Consider the following 21351-nt stretch of genomic DNA (forward strand, 5'->3'; position numbering starts at 1 on the left):
ACTACTCCCGCTGCAGCAAAACTAATTTTGACCTCACATATGCAGAATAAAGTGATCTGCAAAGATTCACAAACAATGAAAAGCAGAAAAAATGTTTTTAAAATTGGTGATTTTAAAAACTGATTGTCTTCATAAACCTTCTGTGCCAGGTAAGGTCTGTAATAGGCATTGTGCTATACTAAACTTATTATGACTTACAGGATGGAAAAAAAGTAGTTTCTGCTTCCTAAAATAACTTTGTAATTTTGTTTTCTTTCCACAATCTTTTGTGATTCCCAAACAAACCAAATTACTTCTAAAATAGAGAGATATCTGTATCTGGAGCAGTAGGAGCCATCAGTAATAGCACCAATAGGAAGTTTTCCCTTACATTCCTTGGCACACTGCAAGGCTTACAGGGCTTGATTCTACCTCACATACACGAGTCTTAATCAGGAATCTCTCAACTGAAGTTGAGTTATTTGGGTGTAAAACTGATGGGAGAAGAGAATCTGGTCCTAAGAGTCAGAGAAGATTAAACACAACCCAAGATAAATCTTGAAGACATCTCTAAGGATACTTGGCATAGAAACCTGCAGCTGTATATACCCAACAGCTTGCTAAGCCAGGAGTTTTTCCTACTTTTTCATTGCTTGGACTGCATCTTAACAGAGATGCCTGCTCCCCTCCCTTCAGCAACTGCATATGCCACCCTGCTTCAGGTGGTGACTGAAAAACATATTCTGGCAACTACAGCAATTGCTCATGTGGAAAGGAAAGAGCTGGAAAATGCTGAACATACTTTTAGGGCTGGTCTACACTGGGGTGGGGGGGATCGATCTAAGATACGCAACTTCAGCTACGTGAATAGCATAGGTGAAGTTGAAGCATCTTAGATCGATTTACCTAGGGTCCACAAAGTGCGAGATCAACGGCCGCGGCTTCCCCATCGACTCCGCTACCGCCGCTCGTTCCGGTGGAGTTCCGGAGTCGACAGGGAGTGTGTTCGGGGATCGATATATCGCGTCTTAATGAGACGCGATAAATCGATTGGACATACCCTTAGTATCTTTTAATGCTGTTGAGTAGCTGGCAACATTGAGGACCAAACATCACAATTTGGATCTTGGTGTGCCAAAACTAGGAGCAGGGCTGACTTAGCAGTAGTTGTAACTGCAGAGCCCTTTCTAAGGCCTTATCTTTGCTGCTGAAAAAGGTGCAATTTTTACCTCAGGTTTACTAATGCGCATGAGCAATCCCAAGGGAAAAAAATACAGTGAAGTCAAGACATTTTAGTAAACTAGACAGGTCCATCTGCAGTTGGCCTCACCTAGTGTACCCATGATCAATCTAAAGTGCCTTGTCTCATCATGACTGTGTTTATAAGTCAAGATAGCTCTCATGCATTAGTTACCTTGAGTTAAAGAATGCATCTTTCTTAACAGTAAAGAGAAAGCAACATATGTGAAGGGAATTCACAGCAGTGTCACTACATTGCTAGCTCAGTGGTTTGAGCATTGGCCTGCTAAACCCAGGGTTGTAAATTCAGTCATTGAGGGGGCCATTTAGGGAACTGGGGTAAAAAAAAAAAAAAAAAAAAAAATCTGGGGATTTGCCCTGCTTTGGACTAGATGATCTCCTGAGGACCCTTCCAACTATGATTGCTACAAATCCCTACCTTGGGACTGGTCTGCACCTAAAACTTAAGTCACCCTGGCTCCATTGCTCAGGTCTGTGGTTGGGAGGCGTAGGTAAGTCAACCTAACCCCCTCCTGTAATGCAGACAGGCCAATGGAAGACTTCTTCCCTTGACCTAGCTGCTGCCTTTCGGAGAGGATTTACTACCTTGCTGCTGCAGGGTTTGCAGTGGTGCTGGACTGACAGCACTACAGCTCCCTGGCACACGGCACCTCTCCCCAGCACCAGGCCCTCCCAGCCATGCAGTTACCCGGGCCGACGCGCCGCGGGGAAAACCGCCCGGCTCCGATCCCCTAACACGGGGCTGGGGGCCGCTCTGGGGACCTTCCAGCTGACCGGCCGCGGGGCAGGGAGCCTGGAGAGGCCGGTGCTGGGGAGAGGACGGCCTTGCAGTGCCCCAGCGCCAGGGTAGGCCCTGAGGTGCCGCTGGGGCCTACACGGGGTCCTGGCGAGAGCCCGCGCCGCCAGGGTAACCAGCCGCTCACACCTCCGCGGCCAGGGCCTGTCACTCACGCGTTGGTCCTGTGCCCACCTGGCGCGGCGTGATGACGACACGCGACGGGCGGGGCTCACGTGAGGGATTGGCCCCGGGCGGTGACGTGGCGGGAGGCGGAAGTGAGGAGGCTCCAACGATGCTACGGCAGGTGAGGAGGGTCCCGGGGAGCCCGGGGTTAGTGGGGTTGCCCCTCGGTCTCCGCTGGCAATGGCCTGGCGTGGAGAGGGGTCAAGGGTCAGAGGCCAAGGGTCAGGGGTCGGTGATTAAAGAGGTAGGAGGAGGGTTCATGGCTCAGAGGCCAACACGGGAGGGTGAGCAGAGCTGGCGGTTCAGGGTAGGCGGCGAGCTGGGGTCGGAGGGCAGGGGTCAGGGTGGAAGGGGGTTCAGGGCTGGCGGTTAGCTGGGGTCGGAGGGCAGGGGTCAGGGTGGAATGGGGTTCAGGGTAGGCGGTGAGCTGGGGTGAGAGGGCAGGGGGTTCAGGGCTGGTGGCGAGCTGGAGTCGGAAGGCAGGGGGTTCAGGGCTGGCGGTTAGCTGGGGTCGGAGGGCAAGGGTCAGGGTGGAAGGGGGTTCAGGGCTGGTGGTTAGCTGAGGTCGGAAGGCAGGGGTCAGGGTGGAAGGGGGTTCAGGGCAGGTGGCGACCTGGGGTCGGAGGTCAGGGTGGAAGGGGGTTCAGGGCTGGTGGTTAGCTGGGGTCGGAGGGCAAGGGTCCGGATGGAAGGGGTTCTGGGCAGATGGTGATCGGGTCGTCAGAGCAGTTATTTCAGTGCGTGGGAGCATAGCAAAAGAATTACTAGGAGACGGGGTGGGGGGGGCAGGTTAAGATATGAATACCAGGGATCTACTGCTGCTTGGAGGTAGGGAGCTTGTGATGAGCCTTTTTTTTAAAACAATACTTTAGGTGAAATACTTTTAAAACACCAAAATATTTTTACTAAAAATAAGCAATAATTGACCTGAAAATAAACGCACGTGGATAAACACTAGTAACTGGAAATCTTAACTCAGGGATCGGCAACCTTTGGCCTGTGGCCTGCCAGAGTAAGCTCCCTGGTGGGCTGGGCCGGTTTGTTTACCTGCTGCGTCTGCAGGTTCGGCTGATCGCAGCTCCCACTGGCCGCGGTTCCCCGTTCCTGGCCAATGGGAACTGTGGGATGCGGTGTGGGCCAAGGGATGTACTGGCTGCTGCTTCCCGCCGCTTCCTGCAGCCCCCCGTTGGCCTGAAGAAGCGAACCGCAGCCAGTGGGAGCTGCGATTGGCCGAACCTGCAGACGCGGCAGGTAAACAAACTGGCCCGCCAGGGAACTTACCCTGGTGGGCTGCGTGCCAAAGGTTGCCGATCCCTGTCTTAACTAAACCATTTGCCAATTACTGCTTAATTAGGATTTATATTGTGGTAGCATCAGTAGGCCCTAGTCAGGGATCTGGATTTCATTGAGCCAAGTAAATGCAAAGAACAAAGACATGAATGCTTTTCATTATTAAACCTCTTGCAATCTTCAATAATCAGTTATTTAACGGAACTATAGAAACTCTTATAGGAAAGGTGTCTTAACAGTGATGTGATATATTTGTAGATGCCAAGGAATTATGCCAAATTTTGTAAATATAAACATAAAATATGACCAGATTATGTTTTTTTTATCCTGCAAATGCTTAAACTCATGCTTAACTTTAAGTATGTGAGTAGTCCCTGGGACTACTCCTATACTTAATCAGTTGTTTGATTGTTTGCAAAATCAGGGCTGACATGTGCCATTGTATTGTGTAGTGTTCATCAAATAACTAAAAAAAAAAAAACCATCCGGGATCAGACATTCAGGGACATGAACTTACAAGCATAACTCAAGTTTAATATAAATTCATAAAGCCAATGCAGACAAATACATGGAACTTTGAAAAAAGCTCAGTTGTGCGAATGCTTGAGATCTCTCAGTAAAGACTAATTTGTAACACTGCATTACATCAACACTGAATTTGACCCATGACCTGTGTATTGGGCTGGGGTAGGTCCACTGTGCCGAGTGGTAAGAGTCGTAAAAACAGTTAGGGCAAATTTGAGCAGATTCCTGAATTGAATGGGAAGCCAGAAGGATTTTGAAGAATGCATGATGTGATTTTTCTTTGTATGCGTAGCAACTCTGCAGCATTCTGCATGCGAGTGACTCCGAAGAGCTTGGACTTGGGCAGGCCTTACAGAAAGGATCTGCTGTACAGTGAAGGCAGGAGAAGATCCTCTATCTTAGTTTTGTAAACTCTGTGATAAAGATGTGCCAGATGTTTTTTAAAATGCTACCCTGTCACACAAACACCTGATTTAGTGTTAATGGCAGTTAAATGTACCCATTGAAAGGAAAATTTACCTCACTGGAGATATCTGAGGGCTTGTCTACACATAACGTTTGTACTGATTTAACTATATCTGTGTAGTTTAAGCGATACAACCCACTTAATGTGGATGCAGTTATACTGGTATAAAGGTGTTTACATCAGTATAGCTTATCCTCACATGGAAAGGAGAATAAGCTATATCAGCGAAGGCCCCTTTATACTGGCATAACTGTCCACACTAGGGGTTGTACCCTTATAACTATTTTGGTAAAAAAATCACACTCTTTACTGAAATAGTTATACCAATGCAAAAAGTATGTGTAAATCAGATTTTAGACAAGTAACTTCCAACTTCTGAGAAATAGACAGCCCCTAATTTCACCATTTATGTCCTCTGTGGAACCTTAATATAACATGGACAAGCCGAGGTTTATGCCTCTGAAAATAAACAAGAAGTCCAGAAATGCTCAAAAGGACTGAGGCTGTGTGCATAAAGGACTTACATTAAGACCTGAGATTACCCTGCTGTTTGCAAAAGGGCCCTTTGGATCAAAGCATGTGTTTAAGATGGTCTTCACATGATGCAAGATGAAGGCGACAGTGTTTAAACAGTTTGGGGTATATGTGTTATTTCTGTTGCATTTGGTTAATTTCCAAGTTCTTTGACCTTAAGGCCTCATCAGAATAATTCTGGATAATCAAAACCAAAACCCCTTTTTGCATCTGAAAATACTGTATCAATTACTTCTCTTGTATCATTTCGTATCTGTCTGCCACTTTAGGACAGTAATGATGACACTGAAGATGTGTCACTGTTTGATGCAGATGAAGAAGTATCCACGAGATCAAAAAAGTCAAAGATAAGGTCTGTGATCAGTAGAAATTGTTCCTTCATGGGTTCCACCCAGAAATGTGGCAGAGGCAGGACTGGCGTGTTTGTTCTTGTTTGTTTCGTGTCTACTTATTGGTGCAGGAGCAGTGAGTTTCTCTCTTAGAAGTGAATGTCAAGAAATGTTTCCTGGCAAATGGGGAGGCTAGAAGGCTTACTCATGAATTGCTGAAGAATTTAATCTTCCATTAAAAAAAGTCCACGTCTTTATGGTTGCGATGGTCCCTATATTGTCTGTGTGCAGACTCAGGAACACAGTCTGAAACAATAAGAGGTGTGAACTGGCCAAAATCCTGGCTCCAGTGCACTGCGTCTTGTGTAATAGGGAGTTTTTCAGGACATAGAGGGAGGAATCCTTCTTTCTAGGACACTCCATGAGCATTTCTCCAGTCTCATGTCTGGAATAGCCTCTGTTCTGTTTCCCTTCTTCCCCTTGCATGCCATATCATAGTGGCTGATCCAGCAGCCTCACTCCTGCTTTACCCCCAAATGCGCTGTACAGCCATACACAGGGAGCTCCTGTAGAGTAAAGCCTCTTTGAAATGGAAACGCACCAGAGCAGACCGTGAAAAGAGCAGCATTTCCCTATAGAGAGGTGCGATCTGTTTCTGTTCAACTCAATAGAGTGTTTGTCTTAATGTTACCACACAAAAACTGCTACATATTGAGTACTTCTGAGGGGCTTCACCTGCTCCCTTCTTCTCTCCCACCTCAAATCCTGCATGCACTTTGAACGATGGCCACAGGCAGGATAAGTCTGTGGAGTTATCTCCTAGAGCAGTGGTTCTCCACTGGGGGTGCTGTGGAGGGCAGGTTTCAGGAGGTCCACCAAGCATCGCTGGTGTTAGACTTGCTAGGGTCCAGGGCAGAAGGCCAAAGCCCAGCTGCCCAGGTCTGCAGCCAGGGGCCCCGAGCCCCATCACCCGGGGCTGAAGCCAAAGTCTGAGCAACTTAACTTTGTGGTCTCCCTTGTGGTGTGGGGCCCCGGGCAACTGCCCTGCTTGCTACCCTTTAATGCCAGCCCTGGCTTTTATATGCAGAAAAACAGATGTGGCACAGCTGGGCCATGGAGTTTTGATAGCATGTTGGGAGGGGCCTCAGAAAAGAAAAAGGTTGAGAACCTCTGACCTAGAGGACTTTGTTATGCTATAAGAATGATGTGTACTAGTGCTGCGATGCTCATCTTTGCCACTGTTGTCAGCATGCTCTGCAAACCAGCCTCATTTAAAGGAATTTGCCCTCCTAGGCTGTGCAGATGAAAAAAATCCTCTTCTGCCTTGAGAGAACATGTCATCTCTTTACCAAGTGGCTTCAGTCTTGTTTCAGAGACATGTGACTGAATTGTATTTCTGATGTATTGGTTACAGGCACCCAGTGGCATCATTTTTCCACTTGTTCTTCCGAGTCAGTGCAATAGTTGTCTATCTTCTCTGTGAACTGATCAGCAGCAGCTTTATTGCCTGCATGGTGTCAATTATCCTGCTCCTGTCGTGTGACTTTTGGGCAGTAAAGGTAAGTCCCCTTTCATCACTTTAAAATATTCTTTCAAGAGAGCAATAGGCCAGGTCAAACTGTCTGAATATGTTTGGCTTTGTTCAAAAATAAAGTCAACTCTTTTAGATCCTGCAAGTTATGAAACATTACAGTTTCTTTAAGAACTTTAGAAATTCTGGGAATCTCTTAATCTCAAATTATGTCTGTCTCTCATTTATTTTGGAGGGGTGGATAGGGGTGAGGGTTAATCTCAGACTTCCCTTTGATTCACATAATGCACTATAGGCTTCATAAACAGAAATGATGAGGTCTCCTTCAGATTCAAGACTTGCCAGAACACTCCAACCCACATTTTTTTCTTAATATTGAAATTAATTGTTGTTGGGCTGAAGATGCTAGAAAATACATTGGCATGGCCACGAGAGATCCTAAACAATGCCTACTTGCATTATACTTGACTGTGCTTATTGAGATCACCAAATTCAAGAATAAAGTACTACCCCAATACTGTTAGGAATTTGGCTTTCCACTCCATTACCCTCTAATGAAGACACCTTGCTTTACTGCACTAGCATTTGACAAGGCATTCTCAGTTCCCACCTCAAGAGAAGCAACCAGGCTGTTGCTGTGGTTTGCCCTGGAATATCATGTTAATTATTATTACTAACGCACACCTACCGGTAATACAAATTCATTATTGGGCTTTAAAACAGGAGTGCACAGTTCTGCTGCTTGGTGGTACTAATAAACTGCTTTCTCTTTAAAGCTGCTTCTGCTCGTCACTCTTAGCAGAGTTATGTATATGGTGACTTTGTAGCCTTGCCTGTCAGACTGATGAGTTACCTTATTACTGGAAGTGTTAATTGAAACAACAAGATCTTCCCCAACAGCATGCCCCAATTGAGCTCTGCTAATGCCTTGGACAGAATAAGGATACCGAGAAGCTACCTTTGGAGCCCAGTTAGAATACCTAGTGCAAGCCTACAGCACATGGCATTACACATAAACTTTACATTAAAAGAACGTTAAGATTTACAGTGTCAAGCACTCTCAGAAATTAGGAGATGCTAGAGTTAAGGTTGCCTGTGCAATCTTAGTTTATCCCCTTGTACAGTACAGTGTGTGTGAATTATGATACAGTCTTAAATTACAAGATCACATGCTATTTGTGATCCTAAATCCTCATTTCAGGCTCTTTGTCCCAGTCTTTCCCATCCCCAGTCCACTTCCGAGGCTACTTGTCCCAAACTTCCCCACTCATCCCACTGATATCCAGCCAACCCCAGTCTTCCCACCCTGAGGCAGACTACTGACTTGGAAGATTTCAGTTCAAACAGTGACAGCTGATGACTTTTTTGACAGGTGAGGCCCATATCACAAAGTCTTACAAATTCCAGTGTATGTCCTCCTCCTTGTCTTATAATGGGAACTGTTAGGCAGCCATAAATATAAGCCATGCCGATAACTACCAGCATCACCTATAATACAGTTTAAGGAATATGGTCTGGTAGTAACTGATATAATAAGTGGTGGCATTGGTTGTTGAGGTTGACATAGCAATTGAAGACATTAGGAGTTTAGAAGACATGGGAAGAATTGGTTTTGAATGTTCATTCTGGTATTTCATGGGCAAGATACAGGAAGGATTTCTTTGGTTGGCGGTATAGGGCTAAAATCTCTCTGAACCCCACTTCCTCCTGTATTTAACCCTCTCCAGAATGTTACGGGTCGGCTGATGGTCGGCCTTCGCTGGTGGAACCAGGTGGATGATGATGGCAAGAGTCACTGGGTGTTTGAAGCCAGGAAGGTAAATGTTTAATGTTTGTGTTTTAACTGCTGCAGTTTGGTAAAATCTCCATGTACCGAGGAGTGACACTTGAGAGGTGGATTTTGTGAGGTGGACATTTGGCACTAGTCACAGGCTGAAAGCACCAGCTTGTTCCATACAGGCTAGTGCATGGCCATCAAATGTTGTTAACCCTCAGCCACTCTCTGAATGGTTCTCAGTCACTATCCTGTCCTGATCTGATATGGAGCCAGTGACCTAAAGGCTCTGTATGTCCTTTGGTGTAAATGTGAAACTGGTCATCGTGGATAGCTAGAGTCCAGCCATGCCCCCAGCTTTCATTTGTGGGATCCCAAGAGCAGAGACCATTTCACTGTGTGAAGTCAATGTAAGACTTCTGATATTAAATATTTTAACTCTCATAATGTTTCATCAGTCCCTTGCCTTTGTTTTCCAGAAGTTGGGAATGGGTGACGGGATAGATCACTTGATGATTACCTATACTGGTCATTCCCTCTGGGGCACCTGGCATTGGTCACTGAGAGAAGACAGGATACTGGGCTAGATGGACCTTTTTCATCTGACCCAGTGTGGCCATTCTTATGTTCTTAAACGATCTGTCTGTTAATCTTAAATGTTTATATGGCCCCAATCACCATAGTGTCTGAGCACCTCACCATCTTCAATGTATTTATTGTCAACTCCCTGGTGGGGCAGGGAAGGCTGTTATCCCCATTGTACAGATGGGGAACTGAGTCCCAGAGAGACTAAGTGACTTGCCCAAGGGCACATAGGAATTCTGTGGTTGAGCAGGAATTTGAACCCAGGTCTTTCAAATCCTAGACTAACACCTTAACCACTGGACCACCCTTTCTCCAGATCAAACTAGTTTAGAGAAACTAGAGCAGAGGAAAAGAAATAGAATACTTGCAGTTGAGTTGTCTGAACCTCCTAAAGCTATATTAGGTTAATATTGTCTTGGGGGAAAATAGGGAATGGATGCTTGCTTGAGAGCTTGTGCTCACAGGCTCGATTCTTTCCACATCTGGGGGACGTGACCTCAGGCTCAGTAATACTAGGAACTAGTATGAAAACATATAAACATAGTAAGTCTGTATGAATTAGCACTGTCCCTTTTGTTTGTACTACTCTACATTGGCCTACTTACCAAGGGCATAAGGATTTAATTTTGCATCTATTGGGAGCAGCTAGACATAGTTGCCTATACAGTGCTTTGAAATATACCAAGGGCTCTGCAGTATGTCTTGGCCTGTCTCGTGCTGTATAATTATACAGTGCAATACACTACAAGGGACTTTTTAATAAGCAAGTGCTAAGTGTTAATAAAGATGCGGCAGTCCAGTTAGCTGATGATTGTTCTGAGGGGAAGTTTTGCTGGCTATGGCAACACCAGCTTCCTAACGGTAATAAGATGTATCACTAGTTCCCTCCCCCCTTGGTTTGTGATAGAGACACTGTACGCTAGGGCATGTGATGATGGGTCACTGGTATGCTCTTCTGGTGGTTGATGTTATCAGGAACTTGGGGTGTTATGTTAATAGTTCAAAAATGTCCCTTATCCAGTCCCTAAAAATAGCAAAGGGCGTATTCCACACTTTTCATTTCAGCCAGAAAACTGACAGGAAAAGTCCTTTTAAAAAAAAATGCCATGTTTCCACAGCACCAAGAGGGCTCGAAAGCTCCCCACATGCCTTAGGAGTGCATCTTAGCAGCCACTTGTGCGCTGCAGTATGGATTCAAACACTTGTGGGATGTTGGTTCTGGGTTGTTTTTAATGATACTGTGAGTTGTACAAGGAAACAGACTGCTCAGTTTCTACTTCCTTCCATTTCCAGGCATCGGCTCAAGGGAAAAAAGTTTCATCTGAAGCAGAGTCCAGAATCTTCTGGTTAGGACTAGTTACCTGTCCTGTCATCTGGGTGATATTTGCCTTCAGTGCCCTGTTTTCATTCAAAGTGAAATGGCTGGTGAGTTTAGCACCTCAATCCTATAGTGACTGGGTGCATTAAATACCTGGACAGATTTGTCACCTCTGACTTTCGAGAACAGGACAATAAACCCCTGTTCCTTGTGTCTTTTCTCCTCTGTCACAGGCAGTGGTTACAATGGGAGTGGTGCTACAGGGGGCCAACCTGTATGGTTATATCAAGTGTAAAGTGGGCAGAAAAACAAATTTAACCAGCATGGCTACCTCCTATCTTGGAAGACAGTTCTTGCGGCAGGTGAGGATCCCACAGGTTACTGAGTGAAGCCTAAATGTCCCTTCTCAGCATGTGTTTAAATACGGCACATGGGACACTGAGACTTGGCTCATTAACCGAGTTACTTTGGAGCAATCTTCTTTAGCCCAGTAGCTTTCAGTTGGCAGTGCCATAGCAAGACCAAGCTAACTGGGCTGAGTTTTATCGTCTTTATTGCTGCATGTAGAAAAGCTTGTACCATTCAATAATTTTAGGTTGGTTTTACAATTTGCTGGGCAGTGTAAAAAGTGGTGGTTTCATTGCAAATCTCTTGCTGCAGGAGTGGAGGAAGGCTGTTTCTCACATACCATGTCTGTGTTTCTGTCCACAAACTTCCTCCCCTGCCTGGGCCTAAAGAGAGTATGGGGTGAGGGGTGGAAGAACTCCTTATTAGGAGTTCCCCAGCATGGGTATTAGTACTTTGCCCTCTTCGCAGCTTGACGTCCTGATGAATTAGTGTGATGCTCTGTGGTATACTTGGGACTAAGTTCCATCTGTAGCACACCATTGTCAGCAATCTAGCCCCTCACCTGGGGTTGACTAGCAGCATCAAGGTAAAAACTACCTGTGCCTTATCTTCACTAGGATTTTACATTGAAATAGTTGACTCAGTATAAAAACACACCTCATTTTGCAGTGAAGACATAGCCTAACTCAGTTTCTTGGCTCAAATTTAGTCAACCTCTTTGATTTGTCAAGGGTTTCCTATCCAAGAAGGCACAGGCCAGCTTTCTGAAGCATTTGCCCTAGGAGTCCAGCTGTGGCTAGCTTTGTTCTGAAGTAATGCCCCTTTTCTTTCTTCCGCAGACTGTGGTTAAAGATGACCAAGCCGAATCCTGAAGACTGATCCAAAATTGGATTGGATTTATACTGGTGAACAACAGTAAATGTTTTCTGACCATGAGTTTAGGAGCTACATAAACTGTGTGTGGATTTTTTTTTTTTTTTTTAAATTAAATCTTGTAAGACTTCAGGTCAACTCTCATAGCAAATTACTTTCAGTTTTTCTGCAACAGTTTGCATTTCAGAGCTCTTCTAATAGTTTGTTTGGTTAAGGCACTTGAGTTAATTCACCTAATCTTTTAATTAAAAGAAAATCATAGATCTGGAGCCTAAATGGGAACTAAACAGTCCGGGGTGAAGTAAGAGATAAAACTACCGGGTATCCTTCCTCATAATTTGTCAGTGTGAAAAATGTAAATGAGGCAGGTTTTATATCATTCAAAAACACCCCCGTCCCTCCAGCAGTTGCATCAAATAGAAATTCACCCTGCAGAATTACTACCTGCAGAAGTAATTCTGCTGTTGGAGGTAATTGCTGTCTAAATCCCACTCTTATTCTGTACATTGAAAGTAGCTAGAAGATGACCTGTTAGCAGATGTTGGTCCTGAACCTGTTCCCATTGAATTCAATGGGACTTCTGTCATTGGCTTGGGTGGGATCTTAAAGTGACATCTAAGCAGCTCAGTTACTTTACTTATGAATGAAACTTTGATATTCTGGACAGCCCGATTACCACCTGACTGAGAGGTTATGCTGCAGCTTTGATTCCACCTTGCTCAATTTATATAAGTTTTGCTTCCCAAATAAGGCAGGAGCTAGGATGATGTGGAACTAAACCCTTAGAAAGCATGAGAACGGGCAGTGGGTTTCAGGGGAAGCCGTGCAAAATACTAGCAGCAACGTGAAGCTGTGAGTGGTTGTTGCCTGGCCATCACTAATAAAACAAAGTACTTCATGCTGCCTTAACAGACCACGATACATCTACACTGTGCCCAAGGCGGTATCTGAGGCTCCCTGGGATAGATGGGGGGGTGGTGATGCTTGATAAGTGCATCAGTAAGTTTGCCACTGCAGGAAATGGTGTATTGCAGACCTGCATTGACTGCCAGTCTGTCTGCAAAGGATGGCACTGCTGTTATTGGAGATAACTGACCGCTGATTCTCCCCCACTGGTACTATATATATAACACTACATGCATATGTGACCCTTGTGTTCCACACACACAGAGAAATGCTCAGGCTCACTTGCTAGTAAAGTGCAGCTGAACATTATTAGTAGTTGAAAACAGCCCTCACTAAAAATTCAGGGTATGATTCCAAATTTTTAACTGGCCGCTTTCCTCTCACTCACTGTGTTGCTGGCAGGGTGGATTCATGCAATCTGAATAATTCATATTCCGGAGCTGTCTAAGAAACCTAATGCTTGAATGCCAATTTGGCAGAAAGGTTTACATTACACTAATCCATGCTGTAACTGCTCCTCAAGTTGTGCCCGCCAACAAATTCACTGGGGTTGGTAAGAAATCTGCATCTGCTGTGTGCTCGTGGACTTTTGGGTTATGTTGTTCAGTTAGATGAAGGAAGGTGACGTGTTTTGCTTGAAAAGCAGCATCGAGAGGGGACCAATTCTCCCTTGTCCTGTAACTCAGTTGAAGGGGGATTAGTCTTTTACATCAGAGGGGAGAATATAACCGTGGATGGGTATTTTTAATTTAAAAGCATAGTCTTTTTTTGGATCTAAATCGTGGGATTGCATTAACAATGTTTTTCTTCCTATACTAAAGCAATATATTGAAATTGTAAAATCTCTTCAAGCTCCGGCGCTGTACATTTGTTAAACTCTTTGGACTAATATCTTTTTGTAAATAAATATTTATAAAGTCTTTAAATTAAATAATGCTTTGTCTACCAGATCGGGTGCCCTTAGTAGAAACTGATGACACTGGATGGACAGGCAATGGAATAACAACACAGCTTAACAAGGATTGCTTGTTGAGTCACATGTTATTAACAAGGGCAGCTATAGCTCCTTCCATCTGAGGAACTCAAATTGCTTTGCTTACATTAGTGCACACCACACCCCCCTGAGGTAGATATTGCTGTTCCCATGGTACAGATGAGGAAACTGATGTGCCCCATAGCAACTCAGCAAATCATGGCAGAGCAGAGGTTAACATTTGGGTGTTTCTAGCTCTGTGCTTCATCCACCACACCACTCTAAAATATATTTGAGTGCAAAGAAACCGATGGATGGACACAGGAAAGAATAACAGTGACAAAACTGATCTTTGCAAAGCAGTGAGTAACAATAAGAGAAAAATCCCACTCTAGAGTGGGTAATAGGGTTCAGTGGGGAGAAGTTGAAGAGAGAAACCAATTTGTCTATTGAATCACTTGTAAGTCCCCTCCTCTCAGCTGCAGCCATTCTACCATGAGCCATGCCGAGCGGGCCCTTCTCTTTAGTGGGGTTGGGACAACTGTGAGTCAATAGAGAGAGAGATGCACGAAGATGTAGGTTGGCTGGATTGTACTTTTACAAGGCACATCATTGCACTAAAGAGACATGTTTAGTTTTGGGGTGGTTTTATTTTTGAACAAAAATAGTGATATGAAATCAATTGTTTTATTGCACATAATACAGTCAAACAGGAACATAGATAAGATATGCAATTGAATGTACCAGCCCAGCTTTTTCACCCATACGAGCCAGTACCCTGTAATTGATCCAAATGGTTCTACAGTCTGTGGAGTAATGAAAACAAATACAAAAATCATACCCTGAGGCCTAGTATCTACCACACAATAACACAGGCTATACAATTAAATTACCTGATCTGCAGCTAGGGCTGGGTGAGGTAACTGCTGTACAGAGTTCATCTGGGGAGAGCACCGCACCACACCTTGTGGGCTGCAGAAGAGATCTCTACATTGGCCCTGAAGAGGATGGTATCACGGCCTTAAATGAAGTGAGTTCAGCCATCCTGATGACTAACCAAGTGCACCCTGTTGGGGCCTGATGAGGGGGTGGGGTGCCACCTGCTTGGGAGTATAAATAAGGAGGAGACAGCAGGCCTAAGTCAGTCTGGAGGGGATGAGAAGAGAAAAAACTGTCTGCTAGTCCTTCAGGAAGAGGGCAGGCCCAGGGTGAGCAGGAATAAACTGCCTAGCTATGAGGAGTAGCAAACCTGTCAGAAAGAAGGTAGGCCTAGGAAGGGAAGAACAGTGACTAGCTACAAGAAAACCTCTGCATGGAAGTAGGCCTGGGGAGGGCAGAGACATGCATGTAAGCTAACTATGAGCCCTCAGAGGGGGCAGGAAAAAAACTTTATTCCAAGAAAGGGCAAAGGCTGAAGAACCTGATGTAATAGGTTTGGCTGAGAAAACTAAATAACTCCCCAGCAAAAGAGCTACTTGACTCATACAAAAGTGCCTACTCAGTAATTATTAAGGGATGCCGGGGTGTAGTCCTGGTGAAGTATGGGGGGTCCATACCTTGGCCACCAGGGGATCATACCAGGATGACCACAGGCATCCACAGATGTTGTCTAATTGTGGGGTGTGGTAGTACTAGCTCTGCAGTTTGATCTTGTGGTTCAGGAGCCCAGTTAGCAATCAGCATTACCCAAAAGAGCCCCAGGAGTCTGAATTCATTGTTTTAGTTACTATTTTTATAAATAAACATATTATCACAGCAAAATGACTGAAGGAGTACTCTACAATTGGTTAATAACATAGTAAAAGCCTTCTGATTGGTTAATAACTTGGGTTAATAATTAAGTCAGTGTTTTAATATGAGCTGCAAAGAGACACAGGACACCGTGAAGAGTCACTTGCAGCTCCTGGGTCTGAGTGTCACTGCTATGGAGGGTAGTGGGGCAGCAGGAGCTGTTAAACAAGCCTATTGACTAGGCTGGACAGAAAGGTGGCACTGGAGCTCTGTGCCCTGCCCATGGTTTGGGGGTGGGAAAGCAATGACATCTATATCCTCAGTTCCCATGGAGGAGATGCCTGTTCAAAGGTGCTAGGTTGTGGGGGGGGTGTTGAATGCTCCTTGCACCTGCAAGGGCTGTTAGAACCTGATTCCCTGCTGCATCACTCTGGTCTTATACTGGTGCAGCTTAATCAGTGGAATAAGGAGATGGAAAACCAGGCCTCAGAGTTGATAGAGTTCACCAGGGCTGAATTTGATCCTTACTATGCATATCACTTCTCAGATGATTAAGTAAAAAAGGCTGCCTCTGCTGTTGCCAGTTTTACATGAGTGTAACATCAGTGACTTAGAGTTGTTCCTGTCTCATACCTGTGTAAGGGAAAGAATGTTGCTATCTCATGCTGATTTCTTGAAGCACCAGCTCCTGGAGTCATGTGATATGTGAGAATCTCAGCTTCCATTTTGGAAAAAAAAAAAAGCCTTTTTTTTTTTTTAGCCCTTGTAGCTGAAGAGAAAAGTTTGCAACTGTGACCCTCTAAAAGTTCCACCAGCAGTAGGCAAACAAAAAGATCCCAAACCTCTTGCTTTTAGAATCTGATGCTATTTTGTGGGCCGACTCATGAGTTTTGAGCACTTGGGAAGAGGAGACCCGGGCCCCAAACCTGGGTCTGAGGAGTACACTATCTATATGACAGACCAGGGGAGTGCAGTGGGGGTAAGGGAGGCAGGAAACTTAAATAGAACAAGGGTTAAGGTTTTAAAAATAACAGTGTTTGGGAATTTTAGCAACCCCAACACAAGGTTGCCAAGGGCCCAAGCAAATACCTTACACTAAAAATAGGTGACTTGCAAGTTATAGTGACCCCTTCCCGCCCTTGTTCCAAGAGCAGCCCATGCTCTGATGCTGTTCCTGCACTGCCTTTTCTCTTTCCAAATACCTATTTTCTAACCAAGGAAAGCCAATTTTTGGCTTCCTATCCCTCTCCGTGTCCCTCACTCCGTTTCCACTAACTGGCAGTGTGCGCCTGCAAACGTGGTCAAACATTGCTGTGTAGCAGGCAATATTATTACATGATTAAGGGGAGGAAATTTTTTTTTTTTGAACAGCTGATTGCTAAAACTGAAATGCTCCAGGATCCCTGCCTGTGATCGAGACTTTCTGTGTGAGACTCGGGCATCTAGATTTATGTATCTCTGGACCCTAACTCTGCAAACACGGTACTAAAAGTTAAAAACATGTCTGAGTGTTTGCAAGATCACGGCTCTAGGCAGCAATGGGGTCTCTACTGGTGTGTTTTTTAGCTCCTGTTAGCAGCAGCTCCAACACGGGCCCCGGAGACTCAGAGAGTCCTTCATCCCCACTGTCATTGCACGCCCAGCCTCACAGAGACTCTGTATCCTCCTCCTACTCACTGCACTGCTACCCCCTGGAGAGTCCCCTAACTCTAGTGAATCTCACTACACAGTCATCCCCAGAAAGATTGGCCTGTTGTGCTGTGGATATCATCAGTAACAGCTACAAAGCATTAAAGGGGGCATGATCACCCCATTCAGGGCACTAAAAGGAGAAGTCTAGGGCACTGCACAGGAAGAACAGAGCAAGAAGTCAAAACAAAACAAGCCCCTCCCCACCCCACCCCACCCCCCCACTACTGGGTTCTTGATGGGCTGGGTTCTACTGGAATTGTTTGAAACCCCCTAAAAGATATTCCCTCCCACCCGGTGTCTCTCTAATATCCTGGGGCCAACATGGCTACACCAACACTGCAAACAAGCTTAGTTACAAGGGTACTTGAACAGTTTGTATAGTGGGGGGTGTGGAGAGCCATTTAACCAAATTGTATATAATGGAAACCACTTCAAGCCAGGGGGTGGGGCAGCACCCCTAGTTCCAGCACCTATGCTTCATTATAAACATTTAAAAACTGAGCTTCATTCATGCCCAGCCGTGTAATCCTTGCTAATGCTGGGAGCTGGGATACTAACGGTGCCACCAAATATTGTAGATAATATCTATGAAGAAAGTTTAGAACAAAGAGAACTTTGTCCGTAGGCAAAGCTCAGTGCAGTGACTGCTGAAATCTTCATGCTTCTGCACAATTTATCACCTCCACAAGAGGGAGCCTGTATACTGACGATTTTTATAGATGCTGTGAGCATGGAGACAAACTGTGGACCTTGTAAATTATATTCCAGCCCCGTTGCTCTAGATTTTTCTTTTGTTTTTCTTGAAGAAACAGGGAAATTAAAATACAAAATCTTAGGATGAGCAGGGATCCTAGTTTTCCATGATAAAATAAACAAAATTCTCTGATTAAAAAAGAACACAAAAATCTGTGTTTCTCCACAATTAAAATGAAACCTGGAACTTTGCTTTCCCTAGTCACAATATGTATAGGTATCAGTTGAACACAGTGTTTTATTGATATATTTACAATTTTTAAGCTGACAGCCGGAGTCCCGCCACCTAGGGCTGATAGCCTGAGCATTGCCTATTCTCCTGATTATCCAAATTTTTGATGATCTGATCTCGCCCCAGTCCCAATTAGATAGGATAATGAGGGTTCCACAGTATGTTTTTATTTTTTCATAAAATGTAAAAACTAAAGATTCTCTTTAAAAACACAAATTCCATGTTTTTCTGTTGCAAATGGATGCTTGATGAAGAGGAAGTAGCCTAGGGAATATAGTATGGGACAGAAGCCCCTCCTGTTAGCCCTGGTTTGAGGACCAGAAGCTGGAGCTCTCCAGTGCTTTAAGTGATGTTAGGGTTAAAAAGGCTGCCCATTTCAAGGCATCATGGGAAATGTGGTCCACCATTTTAACCATCTTTGTGTGCCTAACCTACAATGCAGGCTGGGATTAGGGGTGGAGTCTCCACTATATAAATAGCTGCCTTTTTATACTGAGTGAGAGACTGAAGAGGGGGGATTTTTTGGTGGCAGTGACTCTAAAGGCCATGGGGTTGCTGAAAATCCACTGTTGCAGGCTTCTCTCTCTTCCCCCTCAATCTCCAGTTTGTGAATAATTTCTTTGTACACATTATGGGAGGAGTGGGTAGCACCTCCTATAATTTAGTCTGCCGAACACTTTCCATTATAAAAGATTCTTGCAGGCTTTTTTTTTTGAGATGCCTCCACACTTTCTATGTTTGCAGCAGGCCTTTGAAATTCAGCAGGAGAAAATCCCTCCGGCTGGTGAAGTGCCTTTTCTCTACCTGATCACATTCCATTCACCAACTGTTAGAAGCAGCTGTATGCTTTAATGGAGTTATAAACTGTTCAAAATGACTAGGTGGGTGAGGTACTGTTGTCCTGTTGGTTGTGTTCCTTCCTTGAATGCAAGGTGGCATTCTTTCTTTGAAAGTCAACTTTTTTGGATTTGGATGAAATAAACATCTTTGTGACCTCCAAAACTGCCATTTCTAAACTCAATTTTTGGAGGCAGCCTGGCATGCCAGCTGGCCAGATGTCACACCCCCCTGCGATACCAGACAGCTTGGTATGTCAGTAACAAATCTGGCGAATTTAAGGAGAGAAACTCCAGATTTTTGTAGCGATGTTAACTTTGCCATGCTGGACATAATTTGTATTTCCTTTCTGTGTCGTCTTTTTGAATGTGTGCTATCGGTGGTGTGTTTAATGTTGATGTAGGTAAATGTGGATTATGAAATATACATTTGGGCTTAGTTAATGGGACACCTTGGACTCTTTCATGTCCTGAATTTTGAGCCCCTTTAAATCCACTAACTTTGGGTTGTACTTCAGTTGCTGAGGGGCAGATGGGTGAATGCTCCATAGCTAAGGTGTCAGTTGTGTTTCTATTACATGCCTGTGTTTGGGGCCCATGCCTCTGGGGGAGGGGAGTGCAGGTCGTGTTAACCTCAAAATTGGTAGGCTAGCTATGGAGCTGAAAATGAATTTTTATACCAAATTTGAAGTGAATTGGGTAAGGGATTCATCTCAAAATGGAGATGGGGTGGGGGAAACCTTGCTAAGGATTTAATATGGAGTTCAATGTTAGTTTTCAAGTTGTGAGTGGAGGAAAGAGGATCTTGTGTTTGGTGGCCTATGTCCTTGTCTCATGCCTTCAACTCCTGATTAGGTCACAGATTCTCCTGTGTGCCCATGGCTAAATCACTTTAAGGGGGGGGACTAGCCAAGACACTTAGGCTCTCCACTCCCAAATTAGCCTTAAAATCTCCCTCCTTAATTTCTTTGTGCCTCAATTCCCATTCTGTAAAACAAGGAGAATAATACTTGCACTGTCTTGTCTAGTTAGTCTCTGCCCCAAAGAGTTTACAATCTCTAGCTTTATGCATGTACAGCACAATTTGGCCCTGATCTTGGTTGGGAAATCTAGGTGCTACTGAAACACAAATAATAGCAATAATAAAGGTGAACTGCCAGACTCACAAATTACTGAAATGAGGGCTCCCAGTGCAGACACGTAGGGTATAAATTACCATTGAAGCTGGCCCATACAGCATAAATTAAACCCAGTGTGTGAGATCCTGAACTGGTGTAAATTGGTGGCACTCCACTGAGCTCAATAGTCCTATGAGGCTGTATACCAGCTGTGGATCTGGCCCTCTAGCTCCTGCTGGACTTGAATAATAGGAATTTTTTTTGTTTTAATTCTGGTATCTGCCATAGCGTAATCATAATGCTAACTTGGAAAAGATGAGACACACCCAGTCTTTTATGGAAAGTGCACTTAACTGCATCATCAGGCCAGGAAAGTTTATTAATAATACCTCCTAAATGTAGCCCTCTTTGGATTATATTTAGCCTCTTGACAAACATCCAAGCTGGTAGCTTTTCGGAAGCTGGCATGTTATTGCTTTGCACTGCGGCATGGGTCAGAACCAAGTCTCTTATCTCTCTTCCACCTCGGTGTGATGGCTGTTTGATTTTATTTTTTGAGCCTGCAACTGTTTCCTGGGAAATGGGAGTTGCAGCAGCACAGAGAATTTCCCTGAACGGGTTCCGTGCTTTCCAGAGACGTTGGGAGGATTCTCGCTAAGCCAGTTACTTAAGGGCAGTAACTCTTTAAGGGTGTCTAAAGCAAAGAACTGAAGGGGTAGGAGTGATTACGTTCCAAAGGTGAAGAGGAATAACCAGGCGAATACTCCAGCAGCAGTGATAATATTAATAGCACACTTCACCTGAGAATCCCAAAGCACTCTACAAAAAGAGGGAATCACCCCCATTTTACTGCTGGGAAACTGAGGCACAGGGCAGCCTGGCCAAGGTGCCACAGCAAGCTGGGAACAGAACCCACCTCTTCTGATTTTCATTCCTACACCCTAACCACTAAAGACACTGAGCTGAATTTTCCAAGGGACTTAGGCACCTGCCACTCTGGGTGCCTAAATCCCAGAATCAGGCCCCACTGAGACTCTCAAAACTCCTGCTTAGCTGCCCCCATACCTTGTAGGTTCCTAAATTTACTCAGTGCCATCATGTTTGCAGTAAAAGTCCCCTAGGTGCCTGTGTTTCTGCCTCTGAGTAAGGGGCTGCAGCCCCATGCCAGGCGTCTGGACACCTAAGCCCCCTGAGCAACACATGACCCGGGGGAAGATAGGTGTTCCTCCACCTAGCTCGCCTATGGGATCCCAGTGCATCTGCCAGTGCTGGCTTGGGCCCCAGAAGAGGAGCTTACACAAGGATTGGGATCACCCTCATAGTCCAGGGTTAAGGCA

General features: G+C 44.8%; 1 protein-coding gene across 4 annotated transcripts; it reads left to right on the forward strand.

Moving 5' to 3' along the window:
* The first annotated feature begins 2174 nt into the window (after positions 1-2174).
* On the forward strand, positions 2175-13613 carry LOC117887301 (Golgi apparatus membrane protein TVP23 homolog B-like). 4 transcript variants are annotated; one of them, XM_034789756.1, is made up of 7 exons: positions 2175-2321; positions 5285-5367; positions 6759-6903; positions 8603-8692; positions 10528-10659; positions 10786-10914; positions 11740-13613. In XM_034789756.1, exons 1-7 carry the CDS (start codon positions 2223-2225, stop codon positions 11770-11772), a joined length of 711 nt encoding a protein of 236 aa, XP_034645647.1. In that variant the 5' UTR covers positions 2175-2222; the 3' UTR covers positions 11773-13613. The 4 variants fall into 4 exon arrangements, with proteins under 4 accessions (XP_034645647.1, XP_034645649.1, XP_034645651.1 ...); XM_034789758.1 differs by lacking the exon at positions 2175-2321 and adding an exon at positions 2426-2507; XM_034789760.1 differs by lacking the exon at positions 2175-2321 and adding an exon at positions 3010-3028.
* Positions 13614-21351: the final 7738 nt, after the last annotated feature.

The sequence above is a fragment of the Trachemys scripta genome, chromosome 14, assembly GCF_013100865.1.
Source record: "Trachemys scripta elegans isolate TJP31775 chromosome 14, CAS_Tse_1.0, whole genome shotgun sequence".
Classification (NCBI taxonomy): domain Eukaryota; kingdom Metazoa; phylum Chordata; order Testudines; family Emydidae; genus Trachemys; species Trachemys scripta.